At 36.1% G+C, this 22,717-nt stretch overlaps 1 protein-coding gene across 3 annotated transcripts in view; it reads left to right on the top strand.

Annotated features, from left to right (window-relative positions):
- NADK2 (NAD kinase 2, mitochondrial) overlaps positions 1–22,461 on the top strand; it is a 49,089-nt gene extending 26,628 nt beyond the window's left edge. For 2 of the 3 annotated variants that reach the window (XM_019438078.2, XM_019438080.2), the window contains exons 7-13: positions 1,560–1,638; positions 4,485–4,550; positions 5,890–5,985; positions 15,173–15,228; positions 15,353–15,406; positions 17,952–18,075; positions 20,390–22,461. In XM_019438078.2, the coding sequence (XP_019293623.1) occupies positions 1,560–1,638; positions 4,485–4,550; positions 5,890–5,985; positions 15,173–15,228; positions 15,353–15,406; positions 17,952–18,075; positions 20,390–20,525 (611 nt within the window). In that variant the 3' untranslated portion in view covers positions 20,526–22,461. The remainder of the gene's footprint in view (positions 1–1,559; positions 1,639–4,484; positions 4,551–5,889; positions 5,986–15,172; positions 15,229–15,352; positions 15,407–17,951; positions 18,076–20,389) is intronic. The other variant, XM_019438079.2, reaches the window with a different exon arrangement.
- The last annotated feature ends 256 nt before the right edge of the window (positions 22,462–22,717 follow it).

Below are 22,717 nucleotides of genomic sequence, written 5' to 3'. Positions count from 1 at the left end.
TCCCCTCAACCCCCCAGAAGCCAAGTGATCTGAGAAAAGAGGCTGAGGTGGAAGGAAGCCAGGGTGGCTTTTTAAACCAAATCTCGGAAGTGTCGTACCATCACTTGTATCGTACCCTATTTGGTCACATAGACCAAACCTAATACGCTATCAGAGAGTTACGCAAGAATGTGAATACCTGGAGGCAGGAATCACTGGGGACCCTGTTAGAGGCTAGTTACCACAGTCCAGGTAGACTTTCAAGCTTTGACTTAGGAGAAAGCATGGAGGAGACAGAGAAGGGAACTTGTTCCACAATGCTTGCCCAGCGAGAGTTGGGTGCAATGAATCCGCTTTTGGTGACATTGAGAAGATGAGGTTGGCATTTCCAGTTGGGAGACTGATAAAAGAGAAGTAAAAGAAACCATTTGAAGGTGACAATTGCAATTTTAATGGAGAAAGCAGTGGGAATCCTTTGGAGGATTTTGTGATGAAGTGAGGTTTAAATATCAAGGCAGATTACATAAACTGTGCATATAGCCTTATAGAATAAAAAAGAAAAAAAAGATGACATTTTTCAGAAGTCATGAAAGGAGATGTGGCAGTGTTCCTTCAGGACTACTATTGCTAGAAACACTCTTGAAGTTTTCTATTTAAAAAAAAGAAATCTGATCTCTAATAATAACTGATTTGGTTTCCAGTATGAGCCATGGGTGTAATTTGCCACTTAACTTCAAAGTGGCTCTCCTCTGGAAGTACTTGATCATTTCTACCTCTGAAGCTTTTAGAGAGAAATTAAATGTGACAACAAAAATCTTATGAGAAGAATAAATATGTATTTTCTCGGTCTTGAAAAATTGTTTCAAGAAGAATGAAGGCTTATTTTGGAGAGCTAGAGGCTTCATTGCAGCAATGTTAGGTGACTTTGAGGTTCATATTATGAACATTTTATTTATTTTTTAATATTTTTGTTTTTTATTTTTTTATAATTTTTTTCGCATTTATTTATTTTTGAGAGACAGAACAAGACAGAGCGTGAGTGGGGGAGGGGCTGCGAGGGGAGGGGGGACACAGAATCTGAAGCAGGCCCCAGGCTGTCAGCACAGAGCCTGATGCGGGGCTCAAATCCACGGACCCTGTGATCATGACCTGAGCTGAAGTCAGATGCTTAACCGACTGAGCCACCCAGGCGCCCCAGTTTTTTCATGTTTTATTTATTTTTGAGAGAGCGAGTGAGTGAGCATGAGAGAGTCAAATGAGCATGAGTAAGCGGGGGAGGGGCAGAGAGAGACAGAATCTGAAGCAGACGCCACACAGTCAACACAGAGCTGACACGGGGCTTGAACCCACGAGTGGTGGGATCATGACCTGAGCTGAAGCTGGATGCTGAACTGACTGAGCCATCCAGGCGCCCCTATTATGAACACTTTAAATAAGATATTTTATTTATATGTTAATAATGTTAAAGTATGGATTATAGTGAAAAGTGTGAATATTGTAATGTCTCATAAAATTGAAATCCTAACGTTTCTAAGATTTAAACAAGTTGTCTTGAAAAAAATTTTTTTCATCACCTTCAGGACCTGAGGCTTCAGGACCCCAGCTTTTGCCAGTGAGGGCACTAAATGAAGTCTTCATTGGGGAGAGTCTATCATCCAGGTACTTTTAAACCTGTGATCTTGAGTTTGGAATTTAATGTTTTAGTATTTTTTAGATATTTATTCAATTTCTATAACTTAAGAATTATGAATAATTAAGGTGATAGAAGTAATAGAAGTGAATTATTAAATGAAATATTTCCCAAACCCTCTCACACATTTATAATACGTGTTAAGGGGAAAGAAGGTTCTATGACCAAAAAAGTTTGTGAAACCCTAGATTAAACAAAAAGTTATTTGGGTCCTGTTACTGCAGGGCCTTTAATCTATCATATAGGTGGCTTTATAAATGTTTAAGAGAATGATATACTAGGCATACATTTGCAGTTGTTACAAACTTTTATAGAGAGTCCATATCACAACTTCCCTACTAATTATCTTAATAGTGTCCCTTAAGGTAGATTTGTTTGCTTATTTTTATCCAGGATCTAGTTAAGGATTATGCGTTGCATTGGCCATCATGGCCCTTTAGAATTAAGAACAGTTCCTCAGTCCCACCACTGTTTTTTCATTCATGATAGTCCCACCACTGTTTTTTCATTCATGATATTAATATTTTGGAATAGTGTAACCCAGTTGGTTTGTAGAATATCCCTTGTTTTAGATTTGTATGATTTTTTTCCTATGCATGATGAGATTCATGCTAAACATGTTGGGCAGGAATACTACTTGGTGCTAATTGTATCCCTTTGCAACATCGTATGTCAAGTATATTGACAGTTTAAGATTTGTAACCATTATTAGCAAATATTAAGGTTAATAAAGTTCCTCATTAGTATAAAAATAATAGTATTTTATTACTGATGAAATCTGTTTTGTGGGTGTTGAGTATAATTTAGGCTTAAATTGTCAGAATTTTGTTTCAAAACTTTTTGTGTGACATTAGTTACCAGTTGTAAAATGACTGCCATAATGTAACGTTAATTTAATTCTTCATTGTCATTTAGAACTTGCCTTTGCATTTTTCTAGATGTAAATGAATTAGGAGTGGAAAATTAGAGATGAATCTGTCCCACTTTGCTGCTACCAGAACCATGTGACCCTTTGAAGATCATGTAGTTGATTCCCTAGTTTACTGAGAGTTCCATGTATTCTGGAATTCTGTTCGTTGTCCTGTCTTTTCATAAGAAGTTTAATTATGATGAGAAATGTTTGTCTTAATTAAAGAAGATATCTCTGTTTTAGCCAATCATTAACTCAGGTAGTACTGAAAAGAACAGAGCCTGATTGAGCAGCATGCTTTGGCCAATCTTTTTCAGTTATAATTATTTTGATTAATGTAATTTTAAGTTTATTCAGTAAAAATATATTGTGTACCTGCTATGTGTGACATGCGAGTCACTAGGGATCTTATTTTTTTTGGAGTGTGGTAAAATGTATAATTTTTAAAGTATTAAAAGTAAAAGTTATTCTTCAAAGGAATCCTAAACATACATTCTTTACAGAACGTAAAGTGTAAATATATTTATTTTAACGTAGTAATAAGACTTACACTATACATAAGATTTTTTTCTTTTGCTATATACCAAGTTTGAAGCAATATGGAAATGAATAATGGATACTTTTATGTGATAAAGAAGGCAGAAAATGTATCTCTAATTAGTGATATAATTTAGTCATGATTACTAAAAACAGAAGGCAGAAAGCAACAACTTTAAATTAAATTGAAATTTCTACAATAGATGACAAATGAAACCTTGCCATTTGTGACAGCACGGATGGACCTAGAGGGTTTTATGCTAAGTGAAATAAGTCAGTTAGAGAAAAGCAATTACCGTGTGATTTCACTCATAATGTGGATTTTAAGAAACAAAACAAATGAACAAATAGAAAAAAAAGAAACAGACTCTTAAATACAGAGAACAAACTGGTGGTTGCCAGAGGGGAGGGGTGGTGGGTGAAAGAGATAGAGGGGCTTAAGAGAGCACTGGTCTTGATGAGCTCTGAGAGATGTACACAATTGTTGAATCATACTGTACATCTGAAACTAATAGAACACTGTTAATTATACTTGAATAACAAAATAATAGATGACAAAGGTAAAAATGTTTTGTAAGTTTATGTTTATTCTAGAGAAGCCATTTAATGGCTTATGTTATTTGGTTTGTATATTTTAAAAGTTATAACTTCTGAGAGCTTCTACTAGTGTTGCTTTATAATTTGTACTTACTAAAAATTAAATAACTTATAAAAGGAGGAAAACTGGGATCAGTTGACAGACTTTTGGGAATTCAGTGAAGTCCCATTAGATTTTAGATTGAATGTTGTTTTCTGTGGCAGCAGTGATTTGGTTGGTTTATCTCCTAAATAATGTCTGATGCTGCTTCTTTTTGTGTTCTTTGAGCCTCACCTTATATCCTTACTAAGATAAGGAGAGCAGTGGGTTCGCTTCTGATGCTATTGAAAAAGTTCTCACTATTGGAGGTATTAGAACTTACTTTTAAAGAATCTATGACCTAGACCCTTAGCTGGAAAGGAAATGAACACTTACTGGATGCCTGCTGTGTGTCAGGCACTGTGTGTATTACCGCATTAAACTCTCATAGCAACCCTGTGAGAAAGGGTAGTTGTAATTATCAGTAAAAAAACTGAGATTTGAAGCGTTCAAATGACTTGTCCATGGTCATATAATTAATTAGTTAGCATTATAACTGTCATATAAAACCCAGTATTTCTGATTCCAGGTCCTGTACTGAGGCTTCACTATGCCCTGAAAACTTAAGTGCTTTGCTTGGAAAATATGAAGTGCAGCAATATTATTCCTGCCTCATTTATAATGTTCTTACATTTAAGAACATTTTAAAAGCCCAATTTTTTTTTTCTTTTCTCCTATTTGTTCTAACCTAGAATGTCTTATTCTTGGGCTGTAGCAGTGGAGAATTTAAGAAGAAGTATCCCCACTCTAAAGGGACTGTGAGTTTTATTGCTGCCTTAAAAAAATAATTTCCCTGAAAAAAAATTTCTGAGTTGACTAATCTTGATAAACCTGCATGTGAGAATGACACTAAATTTGCTCATTGTTTTTGGATTCAACACCTCTTACCTGACTATACTTTTCTTCCTCTCCAGCTCTGCTTCTCTCCTGTCCCCACTTAACTCTAATCAATCTTTTGTTTCAGTGTGATTCTGGCATAATAGCAGCCATTCCTGTAGAGTTGACTGGCTTGTCTGAATGTAATAGGCTCCTAATATGTCTAAAATTCCCAACATTCTAGGAAAACATAACAAAGCTATGAAATAGATTAAATGTGAATATTAAGCCTATCTTTTATGAAGAATGGTGACTTCAGAGAAAAAATGAAAAGGAGTTGTGCCATGTAAAACCTTTAAAGATTGAATTTGGCAGGAGAAATTGAAAGGGTTAAAATAAGAGATAATATTATCCATTGAATGTTAGTGTTTGCAAGCCTAATAATTGTCATTATTGGAAAAGCTATATTAAGAGTTTAACTTTTTTATCTGCTGGACAAAAATAACCCAGTGTTGATCAATGACACCATTATTTTAAGATACAGTTTACAAAATAAGCTTTTACATGTTTCAAAAGTTTTTTTGAATAATTGTAAATTTGTATGTTCATACAGTTAAGGAATAGTGCCATTTTTTCTGGTGTCAGAAAACCCATTTGATTTAATACTTATGAAATACTGTAAGAAATAGAAATCTCTAGAAATTATAGTTTTAGTTTTATTCCTAGTTTTGCCCACTGATGCAGCACTGACTGAGAATTTTCTTTAGAACTTTATCTCTCTTAGCTTACTATCAATTCAAAAGGCACATTAACATGTAACTTAAAAAACACGAGTTGACCAGGAACTGTTGGTAACTTGAAGGATTAGATACAGATTGGGATATATCAAGAACTATCTACCAAGAATGAAACTCACTTAAGAATGGTATTTTCTTTTTGAATTCTGAAATAAGGATCTGTATGTGCTAGAGTCCATAAAAACAGTAGAAGCAATCATAGGTAAAAATTTATAAGGAGCCCTTGTTTGAAATGTTAAAATACTGATATAAAGGAACATATGGATAGGAGAGGGATGCAGTTTTACAGATTTTTTTTTTTTTTTTTTTTTACTTTTTCACTTAATCAGTATTGGTATTAGCATCATGGTGTGCGTGCCTAAGTCAGGTATGTCTGAGTCAAGCTGGCCCACTTAGAGTTCATTAGTTCTGAAGAAACGGTATTTGTCTTATTTACCGTGAGCCATAAATCCAGCAAATCCAGTTTTATATTCTCAATTCTTAGGGCTTCCTACTATGAGATTTCAGTTGATGATGGTCCATGGGAAAAACAGAAGAGTTCAGGGCTCAATTTGTGTACTGGAACAGGATCAAAGGCCTGGTGAGTACCTTGGGATGTTACTTATTGACTTTTGTGAAATATTTTAAGTAATGTAATTAACTCGATGCTGCATATCGGTGTATCTAAGGCCTCTGAAACGCAAGAGGTAGCCTGGTGTTGTTATGTTGGTTGGCCCAGTTTCTGCTTTACTCATCAGTTGGCTCTAGAAGTCCTGCCTGGACTTCTTAGATTAGAGCTATAGCCTGGATTTGGTCATTCTTTAGCCTGTTGCCCTAGGTTTGTAAAGAGAAAAAAGAAAATGTTTTGGGGGACTGTATTGTTTTTAAATGAAAAATATTTTAAATAATAGTAAAGAAATGAAAACAAGTACAGTAACAACAACAAATGTCCTGGAGGTTTGTGCGTCAAAGGCTTAACTAGAGATAACTTGGGCTCCTGTATCTTGTTTACCCTATAACCTCTCTCTGGGTAATGGCTTCGCTTCTTGGTACACAGACACGGATGCCTCCCAGACTTTTATCTGTAGCTATCTTGTTTCCTGAGCCCAAACTTCTGTTCTAGAATTACCTACTAAATAGAATGTTAATAGACCTTCAAATCAACACATTCAAAACTAAATTTATTATCTTCAGGTTTTTTTTAAAGGTTTTATTTATTTATTTTGAGAGAGAGAGAGAGAGCAAGTGGAGGGGCAGAGAGAGAGGGAGAGAGAGAATCCCAAGCAGGCTCCACACTGTCAGCACAGAGCCCATGTGGGGCTTGAACTCAGGAACTGTGAGATCATGACCTGAGCCAAAATCAAGAATCGGACACTTAACTAAGTGAGCCACCCAGGCGCCCCCATCTTTAGTTTTTCTTGCTGTGATCCCTGTATTGCTTAATAATATCACTGTTACCATGAGTTCATGCTCTAGAGAAAAAACAGCACTCCTTAAAACCTGGCTCTTACTTTTGAGTCTCCCTGTTCTCCTCTTTACATGTACTGGTCTCTGAATCCTGCCAGTCACGCTTCTGAAGTCCTTGCCCCTCTTTTTCAGTTTCTACTGCAGTGTGGTCTACTGCTCTATGCCACACTTCTGTTTCTGCAGTTTCTACTGCTGTTTGGTCCAGGCCCATCTTTTTAGTGAATAATCTTTGTGCCTCACCCTTTATTCTTCAGGCTGTTGTCCATACTGCCAACAGAGTAATATTTCTAAAATGTAGATAAATTTGACTATTCCTTTCTGTGCTGTAAAAGCTTCATTGACTTCTGACTGTGTTCAGATTAGTCTGTGTGTAAGACGCTTTAAATATGATCTAAGAAACTTCACCAGCCTATTGTTGCCTTACTCTAACCCATTGGCACAACGGGGACACTGCAGGCTACTTGCAATTCTCAGCACAAGCCACATTGTCTCTGGGCTTTTTGTTTTTGCTCAGTGCAACTTCTTCCTGCATTGAATGCCTGAACATTTTCCACTTTCCTTACCCTGGCTGAAAAATCCAGTCTTCAAATGTCATTCTCTGTAGGAAATCTTTACTAGGACCTAGTTCTTCTCATCAGCATAATGAATCCCCTTTTGGTGCATCCCAAGCACTTTTTTGTAATAGCACTTTGACAGCACTTACCACATTATTAGTTCTCTAATTACCTAATACCCAGCTGGTTTGAGCAACTTGAAGTATTTGGCATGGTGACTAGTGGTTTTTTTGTTTGTTTGTTTGTTTAATTTTTGCATGTATAGCACAGTACCTAATACATATTCTCTCATTTTTTTTTTTTTTCAAATAAATGACTACATGTTTACAAATGCAGCTAACAAACACAGTATTAATCTGTGATTTTAAGTTTGGATAGTTTAAAATGGAATTTTACTTCCCATTTTTTCGGTGTTTTTAATACTTTTTATTGTGGAAAAACTTAAATATCTGTAAGAGTAGGCAAAATAGTATAATCAATATCTGTGTACCCATTAATCAGTTTCAATAATTATCAACGCATGCCCAATCTTGTTTCCCTTTTGTCTTCTTTTGTCTCATAATACTTTGAAGTAATTTTCAGACATCACAGTTCATTCATAAGTACTTAGTAACTTCACATCTTTTAAAAATATCCTAGTCTTAGCCAAATAAACCTTTGGAGAAAAATGAGAAGTATCATTTTAAAATATTGGTTAATTTTTCATTTTTCTGAGGGGGGCCAGTGAGAACTACATGTCTAAAATGACTTTAACAATAGTTTGCAAAAATAATTTAATAATCTAAGATGCTATAAAATTATTTTGTAGCCCTCATAAAATGAAAACATTAGTTAATTGCTTTAATTTATCATAACATCTTTTCTGCTCAATATGATATGTTACTTGGTGAAAACTGGATTGAAAATCAGAAATAGTTTCCCAGATCCTGCTCCTCTTCTCCTAGGATTCTCACTGCCCCCTCACACACCCCCCTCCCCCCCTCCCCCCCCCCCCCCCCCCCGCGCCCCCATCGTGGGCAAAGTGGTATAATTGAAAAGGGTACTGGCCTGGAAGTTAGAGAGACCTGGCAAAATCACCAACTAGCTTTGTGATCTTGTACAAGTTTCCTTTTCTGAAAAATGAGGGGAAATGGAACAGATAAAATAAGATTATCTTCTGGACTGTGATTCTGTAGGTTCTGTTGTATGCAGTAAATACTAGCTATCAGTTATTTAGCCCCTGTTACTTTGAATATACTGTGGTAGGTACTTTTTATACATTGACTATAATTCTTACAGAAATCCTGCAAGAAAGTGGTAGTATCCCTGTTTTATAAAGTAGAAATTGAGGCTTCACAAGGATAAACAATTTAGGGTGAGGTCAGAACTAATGTCAGAACCTGGATAAAAAAAAGCTCGGGTGTGCTTGACTAAAAAGCCAGTGCTTTTTTGACTGCCAGCTTTTTAATGTTTATTTATTTTTTAGAGAGACAGAGACAGAATGTGAGTGGGTTAGGGGCAGATTGAGAGAGAGAGAGAGGGAGACAGAATCCGAAGCAGGCTCCAGGCTCTGAGCTGTCAGCACAGAGTCCGACGCGGGGCTCCAGCTCACAAACCGCGAAATCATGACCTGAGCCAAAGTCGGGTGCTTAACTGATGGAGCCACCCAGGCGCCCCTGACTGCCAGCTTTTAAATGCAGAGGGGGAGCTGTCTGTAGAAGCCGCTGGTTCAAAGATGTGTCACTAGGTTGTATCGAAAAATTATTAAGGTAAACTTGCTAATCTTAGTGAAACCGTGGTTATGCTAAAGGCAGTGAATAGGCTTTTGACTTTTCAACTGGGGTGTGTGTGATTTTATTTTTTTTATTAGAAAAATTTTTTTAATGTTAATTGATTTTTGAGAGAGAGACAGAGCATGAGCGGGGGAAGAGCAGAGAGAGAGAGACACACAGAATCTGAAGCAGGTTCCAGGCTCTGAGCTGTCAGCGCAGAGCCCAGTATGGGGCTCGAACTCACAAACCACAAGATCATGACCTGAGCTGAAGTCAGATGCTTAACCGACTAGCCACCCAGGTGCCCCTGATTTTGAGTTTGTTTTCAACCTTTCAGTAGTAAGAAGAGCATAAAGGATAAGAGCCATTAGGCTTGCTTGTAAAGCAGTCCTGCCCTCCATTGCCACACACCTTATAGTTGAGTCCTGTGTTCCCACTGGATGTGAGTAAATGTGGCTTAGATTAGAATTTCATTCATTTCTGTGTTGCTTAATAAAGTCTGATGTCTAGAACTCTGTCACTAACTATATCCTATCCCTGCCACCTTGATTACTCAGCCTCTTCTCTCTTCAGCCTATGTAGCTTGCTTGCTTCTAATGTTCTACCTTACTCCCTCCCATTGCTGATTGTTCTTTGCCTGTGATTGCGTTTTCCCATTCATCTTCTGTCCTTTTTCTCTTCAGAAAATGGAGGGAGAGAAGAGAAGCCTAGGGGCCAGAAGGACTGAGGAAAGCTATACATTTCCATACATTAATAACTTGTATCAAACTACCATTAAAAAATTTTTTTTTAACGTTTATTTATTTTTGAGAGAGTGTGAGCAGGGGAGGGGCAGAGAGAGAGAGGGAGACACAGAATACAGAGCCTGATGTGGGGCTCCAACCAACGAACCATGAAATCATGACCTGAGCTGAAGTCAGATGCTTAACCAACTGAGCCACCCTGGTGCCCACCCCCTTTTTAAAGTTTATTTATTTTGAGAGACACTGAGACAGCACAAGTGCGGGAGGGGCAGAGAGACAGGGAGACAGAGAATCCCAAGCAGACTTCATGCTGTCACTGCAGAGCCCGATGCGGGGCTTAAATCCACAAAACCATGAGATCATGACCTGAACCTAAACCAAGTTAGATGCTTAACTGACTGAACCATCCAGATGCCCCTTGAACTACCATTTCTAAGCACTTTCTTTGAGCTAAATATGTTAAATTTTCAAAAATACTCTGGAAGTAGGTGATTATTTTTTAAAGTTTATTAATTTATTTTGAGAGAGAGCATGTGTGCGATTAGGGGAAGGGGCAGAGAGAGAGGAAGAGAGGGAATCCCAGGAAGGCTCTGCACTGATGTGGGGCTCAAACTCATGAACCATGAGATCATGACGTTTAACTGACTGAGCCACCCAGGTGCCCCTGGAAATACGTGATTTTATTTTCGTTAATAGAGTAGCAAAGTCTCAGAAGTTTCCCAAAGCCATATGGCTAATAAATGGTGGAGACAGACTTTAAATTCTGTAGACCTTAGGAATCACTGGAAAGAAAGGAATAGAATAGCTTATTTCTTTTACTCTTCTTTTTTTTTTTTAATTTATTTTTTATTTTTTAAAATTTAAATCCAAATTAGCATATAGTGAAACAATGATTTCAGGAGTAGATTCCTTAATGCCCCATACCCATTTAGCCCATTCCCCCTCCCACAACCCCTCCAGCAACCCTGTTTGTTCTCCATATTTATGAGTCTCTTCTGTCTTGTCCCCCTCCCTGTTTTTATATTCTTTTTGTTTCCCTTCCCTTATGTTCATCTGTTTTGTCTCTTAAAGTCCTCATATGAGTGGAGTCATATGATTTTTGTCCTTCTCTAATTTCACTTAGCATAATACCCTCCAGTTCCATCCACGTAGTTGCAAATGGCAAGATTTCATTCCTTTTGATTGCCGAGTAATACTCTGTTGTATATATATACCACATCTTCTTTATCCATTCATCCATCGATGGCCATTTGGGCTCTTTCTATACCTTGGCTATTGTAGATAGTGCTGCTATAAACATGGGGGTGCATGTGTCCCTTCGAAACAGCACACCTGTGTCCCATGGATAAATGCCTAGTAGTGCAATTGCTGGGTCATAGGGTAGTTCTATTTTTAGTTTTTTGAGGAACCTCCATACTGTTTTCCAGAGTGGCTACACCAGCTTGCATTGCCACCAACAATGCAAAAGAGATCCTCTTTCTCTGCATCCTCGCCAACATCTGTTGTTGCCTGAGTTGTTAATGTTAGCCATTCTGACAGGTGTAAGGTGGTATCTCATTGTGGTTTTGATTTGTATTTCCCTGATGATGAGTGATGTTGCGCATTTTTTCACTTGTCGGTTGGCCATCTGGATGTCTTCCTTGGAGAAGTGTCTATTCATGTCTTTTGCCTGTTTCTTCGCTGGATTATGTGTTTTTTGGGTGTTGAGTTTGATAAGTTCTTTATAGATTTTGGATACTAACCCTTTATCTGGTCGTCATTTGCAAATGTCTTCTCCCATTCTGTCGGTTGCCTTTTAGTTTTGCTGATTGTTTCCTTCACTGTGCAGAAGCTTTTTATTTTGATGAGGTCCCGATAGTTCATTTTTGTCTTTGTTTCCCTTGCCTCTGGAGATGTGTTGAGTAAGAAGTTGCTGTGGGCAAGATCAAAGAGGTTTTTGCCTGCTTTCTCCTCGAGGATTTTGATGGCTTCCTGTCTTACACTGAGGTCTTTCATCCATTTTATTTTTGTGTATGGTGTAAGAAAGTGGTCCAGGTTCATTCTTCTGCATGTCGCTGTCCAGTTTTCCCAGCACCACTTGCTGAAGAGACTGTCTTTATTCCATTGGATATTCTTTCCTGCTTTGTCAAAGATGAGTTGGCCATACGTTTGTGGGTCCATTTCTGGATTCTGTTATGTTCCATTGATCTGAGTGTCTGTTCCTGTGCCAACTTTTACTCTTCTTTTAATTCTTGATACTAGGAGATAAAAGTTTTCCTATGTGACCCTCTCCTTGCTTTGACTATAAAATATGGAAATGTATGACTTTGGATAAGATAGTTGTTATAACTGATAAACACCCACTCAGTGACTTAACACAATAGAAGTTTATTTCTTGTTCTTATAAAGTCCAAGTGGGTGTTCCCAATTGGGAGGTGGGTCTCAAAGTGGTGACTCCAGGTATCCAGGCTCTTTGCATCATCTGCCTCAACCATCTTTTAAACATAGCTCTTGAAGTCACTCTACTCATTTAAATGAAGCCACAGAAGGAAGAAAAGCATGGAGGGTCACCTGTGGCAGGCTTATGAGACAGTCTTAGATATGTTGTCTATGACATCTACTCTCATTCCTGTAGCTAGAACTCAGTCACATGGATTTATGGCAAGAAAGGATGGAAAAGATAGTCTAACTATGCATGTATGCATGTAAGTACACACACACACACACACACACACACACACGAAGGGTTTGGGGATTAGCTCTCCCATTTTGCACTTCCCAAAATTCCTCCACAGGATATAGGATGTAGGGGTTATGTTGCATAGCAGGTTGTCTCTGATTTGTCCCATTGTCATCTCAGTCCTCTTCCCAGCATGGAACACGATTTGCTACATTCACTGGGAGAAGTACTACTGAGTGCAATCACATATATTTCTGTGTGTTTTTTTCAAAGACTTTTCCCAGTTCCCTTCCTTTATACATTCTGTTTTAGCTGACTTAATTAAGGGTAAGTGTTCTTAAGTGAAGAGAGAAAGCTTTACTAGCTAAAGAAGAGACGAGATTCAATTTGTCTTCAATTTGATTGTCTTTAGTGGAAGTTTTATTTGATTTCAAATGGAAACTCTTAGAATGGTAAAGGTTGTAGACCTAAGAATAAAGGCATCATGTGTTAGCTAATACCTGTTTAAGCATACAGTTTGTCTTTGATGTAGAATATAAACCACTTCTAAAGGGAGAGTGAATTGGCTGAGATCCAGGTTACAACCATAGGAAATTCGTCTTAACCCCAATTCAGAGGACTTAGTTTGGGTTGGCTTATGATATCCCTAATAAATCATAATTCTAGGAATATTTGATCAAATCATAGAAGACTTTTGTTCTCTTAAATTAAGTCTTCAAGGGTCACCTGGGTGGCCCAGTTGGTTGAGTGTCTGACTATCGAATTCGGCTCAAGTCATGATCTCACGGTTTGTGGTTTCAAGCCTCACGGTGCCTGCTTAGGATTTGCTCTCTACCTCTCTGCTCCTCGCGGGCTCATGTGCTCGCTCTCAAAATAAAAAAAAACTTAAAGAAAAATTAAATCTTCAGTATTTAATTCAGTGGAACCCTAATAAACATGGCTCATTGTATGTGACTTTTAATTTAAAATAAAATTCTGAAACCGTATCTTCTAATAATGTCAATTAGAATATAATTCACGCATATCTCTTTCATTTGATACTTTCATTCGGTGTTGAGTTCTTGCCATGAGCCAGGTAGTGCCGCAAATGCCTTGCAGTGTGTATGTAATTATGCAGACACTAATTATGATGAGATATGTATTGCGAACTTCACGCTGAACAGTAAAAAAGTCAGGACACTTACTGGTGAAAAATAGAATATGGTGAAAAATAGAATAGGCAAGGGCCAGATTTGGGATTTTTTTAGCATAGGGATTTGGTGTGTGAATGACCCCAAATTTTTAATATAAAACTTGTTACCTGCATTTTTAAGAGAATGCCCTAAATGTTATCACATTTCTCAAAACGTGAAGGGCATAGGGTTGGAAGTGTATGCAAGAGTTATCTATTACTTCCCCTCCTCAGAAAGGTTAAGAGCCACTGAATTATGTTTATAGAGTTGTTTGGGTCATTATGCTGCTGTTCATTGAGATTATCTACTGAGGCCATGTGAGAATTCTGTAGCAATTCTCAAACCCAAAAACCCAAAACCCAAAAACCTTTCCTTAACCTTCTTTGTAGACCCAAGGGCAGAGCTACTTTTAGGTGATTCGTGTTTGTGTTAACATTTGTTCTTAAGTGTTTAAGCAAAGCATCACACTGGTAAAGGATTTCCCATCTTTTCTATTTTATAATTTAAAGAAATATTTACAAGTTAAAAATAGGTTATAGTACAGGGACACCTGGGTGGCTCGGTAGGTTAAGTGTGTCTGATTTCTGCTCAGGTTATGATCTTGCAGTTTGTGGGTTCAAGTCCCACATTGGACTCTGCTTGGGATTCTCCCTCTCCTTCTCTGTCTGCCCCTCTCCTGCTCATGCTCTTTCTCTCTCAAAATAAATAAACAAACATGAAAGAATGTTATAGTACAAAAGGGTTTAAAATGAAAAGCTAGTCTTTCATTTCATATATCTAGTACTAATCTCCAGGCACAACCTATATATATATATATATATATATATATATATATATATATATATATATATATATATATATATATATATATATAAAACACATATTCTACATAATGCCTGTTGTTTTTTTTAAACTTGTTTCTATCAGCACATACAGTTCTATTTTATGCTTTTTAATCTCTACATAGTAACATATTTAACCAGCTTCCTACAGATATGAGTTGTTTTGCTATTATAAACAATGCTTCAGTAAATATCCTTGTACATGTCTTTTGTGTACTATAGATAGAAGTATCTTTTAGGATAAATTAGGATGAGTAATATGTTCATTTAAAATTTTAATAGTGAAGAATTGCCTTCCAACTGCAACTTCCATAATGCCATCATGTATGAATGAGAATGTCTTTCATATACCTTTCATACATTATCAGTTTTTAATTTATGTGTCCTTAAGTAGGAGTAAGATTGAACGCTTTTTCATATAAGCCTATAAACCGTTTACTTTGCCCACTTTTTAAAAGTGGGTGAAGTAGCTATCATATTTTGGTTGCTTCTTCTTGATAATTTCTAAGAGTTCTCTGTATATTAAGTAGATAATTCCTTTTTAATTTAAAGTGTGTTTTTAGAATGAGAACAAAGAACTTACATGGTGTTTCTTTCTAGGTCATTCAATATTAACAGGGTTGCGACCCAGGCTGTGGAAGATGTTTTAAATATTGGTGAGTACCAGAATAGCTATTTATGTTACAATTATAATGTACTATATAATGTATATATTTTATTGTATGTTAGCTATTATGACATTATTTAATCAAGATATTCCACCCTTTCCTTTTTCAATAGCAAAACGACAAGGAAATTTAAGTCTTCCATTGAACAGAGAATTGGTAGAGAAAGGTCAGTGACTAATGATCATAATTACTAACAATTTCATTCAAGTTCTGTATCAGTCTTTAGGATGTTATTATGAAGTATACTTGTCTAATTAGCAAAGCGTTGTACTTTTTTGACTCAAACGGGCCCTTGATATAATACCTTTACGTATATTTAAACAATAAAAAGCTTAGAGCTGGACTTTATATTAGATTTTTGTGAACTATGAAATATAACCTCTGTGCCAAAACTCTTAACTACATACATATTCTGGGGGATAGGAAAATATAGAAAAATACAGATCTGGCAAATGGGAAATGTTTACCTAAACTCCGTGTGCCATTAATATCCTCTGAATGAAAAGGAGTTCACTGAGCTGTGAATGCTTATCTTCACATTCACTAAAATCTTCTCTTTAATTTTCTCCTTTCTATTCCTGCCCGGTTACTTCAGGGTTCCTTTGAGAGAACCAGCACTGTTGGGAAAGACTACTACTGATCAGGGAACTTGAAGGCCTGGGCTCTAATCCCAGACCAACCAGTCACTCACTGGAAATATGAGCAAGACTGTGGTTCCATTCTTCTACTTCTTGAACTATAAAAGGATGAAGTAGAGATAGATTGGTAATACCTAAGGGGGTTCTTCAAATTTATTCTTCAAGTTTTTCTGTTCTAAATATTTAAATTCTTAAATTGGAAAAACACATTCCTTTGATTTGCTTATGAAATTAACTCACTAAAATCCCCTCTCCTGTACCAGAATCATTTTTGTACAGACGTCAAACTAAAGATTCTCTTGTTGTCTCTGTTTAATTGAAGAGTATCCTAAGTTTTCAAGATTATTAAAAAATCCAAACTTGTTCATAGTGCATCTCCTTATCTATGTAAGGGTGTTCAACATATACAACCAAAACCAAATACACAAAGTGGATATTGGCAAATGTAAGACTGCAGCTGGCATCCATAAACACAGACACTTGAATTTAAGAGTTATCAAAATAGTCTCACTCTTTTTGGTTGCCTTTTAAATAATTTAGCAATACACAATAAAGTATTTGAATAGTGCCAGTTCATTTATGTGTGTATTTTAGATTTCCACATAAGACTTACTTTACTGGGGGACATGGTTGGCCTTTAATAGTTTGAAAACAGGACTAAATCTCTGAAGTCCCTTTCAACTGTCTAAAACGGACTTTCTCCCTCTCTCAATTTGAGACCAAAACGATTATTTTGATCACAGCTTATGAGCTAGCATTAGCTTTAAATCTGTGTTAGAGTTAAATTAGGCATTTACAGTAGTTGATTCATTATATAATTTAACTTAAAGGGGTGCCTGGGTGGCTCAGTGGGTTAAACATCCGACTCTTGATTTCAGCTCAGGTCATTATCTCATAGTTTATGAGTTCGAGCCTTGCATTGGGCTTGTGCTGAGAGTGCAGAGCCTGCTTGGGATTTTGTCTCTGCCCCTCCCCTGCTCATGCTCGCTCACTGTCTCTCAAAATAAAAAACTTCAAAAAATAATTTAACTTAAAACGTATATAAAACAACTGAAATTTATATCGGGTATGTAAATTAATTTAAGGGTATACATAAAATACAGTGATTTTTCCACTTTACTGAATGAATGTTATTCCTTTGAAGATTTGACTGTCCTCAGAAACAATGGTGAATGCCAGTAGTGCAGTCACTGTTACATTTCTGGAACTACCTTCAGAGCTAGCACTTTTTTTTTTTTTAAGTGATCTCTATGCCCAAAGTGGGGCTCGAACTCACGATCCTGAAATCAAGAGTTACATACTCTACCCACTGGACCCAGCCAGACAGCCCTGTAGCTAGCACATTTTGAGTGTGTGTGTTCCCAGAGGAGCAAATTTTTGAGAGTAAATTAGATTTTTTTCAAGGAGCCAAATAATCTAAACAAAATTTTGGTAAATCAGGTGGATTGTCTGACAGTCTTATAATGTTTTCATGTAGTGTTCAACTATACATTCTTTCAAGCCTGATTTCCTTGTATAATTAATTGTTTTTGACCAATTTATGTTTTGCCTACCAACTGTCATGTGCCTCTTGGTTAGAAAGCAGGTCCCAAAGATTTCTAAAAATGTCTTGTGTAATGAGAGTTTCATTAGAGAAAGCGTATTACCTGTAATTTTTTGAGACTGCATTTTTAATCAAGAGAATTAACTTAATATTTATGGACACTTTGACATGGTGTTTTGGAAGGGAACTTGGCAAGGGACAATGGCAACTCAGGTTCTGTTTTTGAATGCCCCAAGTTGGTTCCTCTACTTTTGTTTAATTACTGGTTTTGTAGCCCACTCCCCAGTATGTCTCCAGCTGATGTGTCAGGGGCTTTGGTGGCCTTATCTTGAAACCTAATCCTCATTTTATAAAGTTTTTTGTTCTTTTAATGGAATGTGTTGTGAGTTCCAAGAAAGTTTCTGCCAAACAGACCTTTGAAACATAGTTGCATTTAAATTGGGGACAGCATAGCATCCATTTTTCATTTTGCACTTCTCAGAAGTGACTGTCTTTCTTTGAATGTGCTAATACTTTTTTTTCCTTTATAGTAACAAATGAATATAACGAATCACTGCTCTATAGTCCAGAAGAACCAAAAATACTTTTCAGTATTCGAGAACCAATAGCAAACAGAGTTTTCTCCAGCAGTCGTCAGCGCTGCTTCACGTCAAAGTAAGCTTCCAAAGGCCAGCCTGTGACTATGCTTCCATCTCTTGTAATTATAAACGGGTTTTGGTTTTAAAGTATTCAGTATGATGAAATTCACTCATTCACACTTAATCTAGTAGGAAAAGTAGGGATTTTGGAACTAGTGAGGCATCATGCTATATATACCCTGGAGGAAATATTTCCTTTCCCAACTTGTGCCATTTTAGAGAAACTATAAGTAAATAGAAGGGGCATAATTATCTAACTGGGTGATATGGATTTGTTGTTTTCATATATTAAGACAGAATAAGATCAAATTATCACTTTAAAAGAAACTGGAAAGCAACTTTTTTTTTAATATGCTATTGGATAAAAAAAAAAAGCAGGACAAATATTCATATAAAACCTAACTTGTAAAGCCGTAAACTTTTAGAGTAGGACTCATTTCTTTCAGCTTTTTCCTAAAAGTGACCTCCCCCTTCCTCGCATTTACTGAATTTGATTTTTGTTTGAAGGGAAGATATCAAAAAACCTTATAATTTATTTTATAAAGGTTGCCCAATTTTCTAAACAAAACTATGAAAAAATGTCATTTGTCTCATGGCAAGCAAAGAACAGTTTAATTATGAATTGCTACTTATATAGTGTGCATATTTTCTTTTTTGAAATATGGTTATTTTTTCTAGGAAAAACAAATTCCTTTCACTCATTTGAAAGTTAATTTTGATTAATCGACAAATCTATGTACTCAATTTAGGTTAAATTACAAAGACATTTAAATTTTGCTCATATAAACAGAATAAGCTTCATGACTTTGGCAGTTGGACAATATTAACAAAAGATGGAGAAATTGAACTATTCAGAATTAAGTACTTTTCTTAATGGAGACACCATTAAGGGAAAAAAAAAAAAAAAAAGGCAAGCCACAGAGTGATAGATATGCAACAATGGACTTCTATCCAGAATATTGTAGAGATTCCTACAACTCTATTAAGAAAAAGGCAACTCAGTAGAAAAATTGCCAAAGTCCTGGACAGGCCTTTCACAGAAGAGGGTATCCAAATGGCTAAGTGAATGAAAAACATCCTTGACCTTATTATTCATGTGGGGAATGCAAATTGAAACTATATAATATGATACCATACACACCCACCAGAATAGCTAAGGTGCTAGTTGTTGGTAAGGTGGGAGTAACTGCAACTTACATGCAGTATTTTTAGGACTAGTTTGGCATAGTGTTTGGCAGTTACCTACCAAAGCTGAATAAAGCACACACACTGACCCAGCAAATTTGCTCTTAGGTATATATCCAACAGAAATGTATACACACAAACGTCTGCAACAAAAGACATGCTTAAGAATATTTGTAGTAGCACTACTTCCAGTAGTAAAAACTCAGATGTCTATGAATAGAGGAGGTACGTAAATTTTGGTATTGTCACACAACGGAAATGTTTTCATATAGCATTGAAAATGAACACAACACAATACTACTATATGTAATAACCATGGATGAATTTCACAAGCATACTTTTTTGTTTATTTTTGAGAGAGAGAGAGTATGAGCAGGGGAAGGGCAGAAAGAGAGAGAGAGAGACACAGAATCTGAAACAGGCTCTGAGCTGTCAGCACAGAGCCCCACATGGGGCTCGAACTCATGAACCATGAGATCATGATCTGAGCCAAAGCTGGCCCTTAACTGACTGAGCCACCTGGGTGCCCCCACAAGCAAACTGTCAAGCAAAAGAAGCTAGACACAAAGCAAACCTATGTGTTCTTCCATTTATATAAAGTTTAAGAGCTATTACCACTATGGTGACTGAAATTAGGGTAGTGAGCATGTGTGGGAAGGATGGCCCAAGGGTAGAGACTGGAGGAGAGCAGTGAGGGAGGTTCTGGGGAGCTGGGGAACATTTGATTCCTCATTTGGGTGATGAAAGCTGCACAGGTGTGTTCACTGAGCTGTTCATTTGTGCCTCTTCATTTGTTCTTAAGTCAAAATTATCCATGAAAATAGTTACATTCTCAATATTAGTACTTAAAATAGTAATAACTCAACATTTTGTCATATGAAAAAAGCCTGTGAGTTCCATCAAGTCTGAACTTGTTCTCTTAAAAATGTTTGGGTGAATGGAGCTATCCTGAATATCTTAATTTTGAGATTTTGATAACATACAGTTACTCTCTCAAACCAAAGAACAACTTGATTTTTAAAATCAAGGCTGAATGATCTGCCAGTTTCAATGAAAATTAAAGAAATCATAATTTTAAAGTTTTAAAGAAATCATAATTTAAAGTTAAGCAAACTTTATATTAATGAGATGTTTTTTCTGCTTAGGGTATGTGTTCGATCTCGTTGTTGGGATGCCTGCATGGTTGTGGATGGAGGTACTTCTTTTGAGTTTAATGATGGAGCAATTGCCTCGATGATGATCAATAAAGAAGATGAGCTTCGAACTGTGATTCTAGAGTAATGAAAAATTTCCTCAGATGACAGATTTTGATTACTGGGAAAATATGTTCACTGCAGAAACAGACTACCAATCATAAAGCTACATATTTTGGTTATTGTTGAGACTGGTTGGCCCTGAGCTCCAAAGGTGACCAAGGAAGTGAGATTTGCATTATTCTTCTTTTGGATTTGGATAAAAAAGATGTTCACTGTGTTAGAGAATGGATGGACTAAACTGATCAGAATTTATACTTCTACATTGCTTATAGTTGGTATCAAAGAGTACTGATACATTTTTAAATTTAGAGAGGTAAGCTCAAATAAAGGATTAAATGTTTAAGATTTGAAATTTCACTGTACAAGATTTTTTTTCCCCTTCTCTTTCCTAACTTTGTGGAATTGGTCAGACCAACATATATCATTTAATTAGGGTATATTTTTTATAGTACCTAAAAATCAAGATTTTTAAAAAATTTTGATGGAGAATTTTTGATAAATCCTGACATTGACCTAACTGAAGTAGGTAAATGTGTTTTTTATATGTGCTTAGAATTTTCTAATTTCAGAGGACAATACTGTTATGGTCTATTGATTTAAGAAGTTCAAATCATTTTTGAAATTATCGATGTTTTCATTTAATTGATTTTCAGGTTAATTTTGACAGTTCTGGGTGAAATACATATATCTGGACAAAATCATGATACTGTTGCAAATGTATTAATTATCCAATAGCTATTTGAGGGAAGAGACTTTTTTTTTTAAATGGTTTTGTGTCTTAATAGATTCCTTCCATATTTAAAACTCTAACATGGAATCAGAGACTATAAGAATGAACTGATTAGACGTATTCTATTAGGAGTTTGGTAAAACCTTTTAAAAATATTTTCATCCAGTATTATGAGGTTTGTCAGAAAATGGATTCTTTAATAAATATGCAAAACACAATTAGTTGGAATTGCCTTGCTTTTAATATCATGGTAATTTTCACTAGCTCATATTCCATGTTTTTACACATTAGCTTTGGGAGATAAAATGTTATGGCTTCTCTTGCCCTCCCTCCACTATGAGATTTCCTTTAGTTTGAGAGGAAATTATCTAATTATTGATCTACTTACAAGTAATCCTAGAATTTTCACAAAAAGCACCTATTGCTGTGTCATGAGACAACTGGTAATCTGATGCCATTTATTCAAAGTTGTATCTGTTTTTTTTCACTTGCTGCTAAAAAGTTCAACATTGAAATATTTATTGAACACATACCTTGTGCCATGTACTGTGTCAGATGCTGGATCTCAGTTGATCAATGAAACAGACTGTCCTGATAGAACTTGAGACAAGTGGGCTCAAATTCTGTGAGAGCTAGGATGTATAATCGAATTGAGTGCTATTACTTTTGCCAACATTTAATATATTCTTGTCAAAATTTTAAATAAATGTTACTGTACAAAGGTAATCTAGGTTTTGATGTATATCCAGAACAAGAATCTGTTTTTCTTTTTGAAGTTTATCTGCATAGACGTTCAAAGCAGTGTTTACATGATGTGTACAATGAAAATTAGTGTTTTCCCAGAGCTGGATCTAGTTTCTGGCTTGATTTAAAAATGTACTGAAGATAACATTTTATGAAGAAGTGAAATTCCACACCATAAAAATTCCTCTAAGAAGTTTAAAATACCTTCTTGACAAAAATGCCAACTCTATCCAAAATGGTACCATAGATCTGTTAATGTTACATAGTAATAGGCAATCTGCTCTGTAAAATTGTTCATAAGCCATATTTTAAAGGTTTAAAAAAATAGTTAATGTGCTGCATTTGCAGTATAACTAACATTTCTGCTAGGTGTTGGGGATTTATTTGTTAAGAGATAAGAGGCAAAGGATATTGCAATAGAAGAAACGTGTTTATGAATGAGTTAACCTTTTAATGGCAACTATGTGAATAAACATAATCAAACTGGTATTATCTTTTTTTTTAAACTACCATTTGCTTGCTTAACTCTTATAGCACCATTAATGGAAAATCAGATTCTCCCAAAATGGTAAGTTTCAGGTCTTTTCCACCTGGAAAAGATACTTTCCAGGATACTGCTGATGTTGCACACAGAACTAGGACTTGTTATATAAGCAGAGGGTAAAGTACTTACTTTTTAAGTATAGACTCTGCAGATATTTTTCACTAGTTTTGATGTTCCACATGTATTTATATTCGTGGCC

The sequence above is a fragment of the Panthera pardus genome, unplaced genomic scaffold (assembly GCF_024362965.1).
Source record: "Panthera pardus isolate Hobbes unplaced genomic scaffold, ASM2436296v1 HiC_scaffold_2, whole genome shotgun sequence".
Classification (NCBI taxonomy): Eukaryota; Metazoa; Chordata; class Mammalia; order Carnivora; family Felidae; genus Panthera; species Panthera pardus.
The sequence above is the reverse complement of the archived record's forward strand: the minus strand, read 5'-3'. Positions and strand labels throughout refer to the sequence as shown.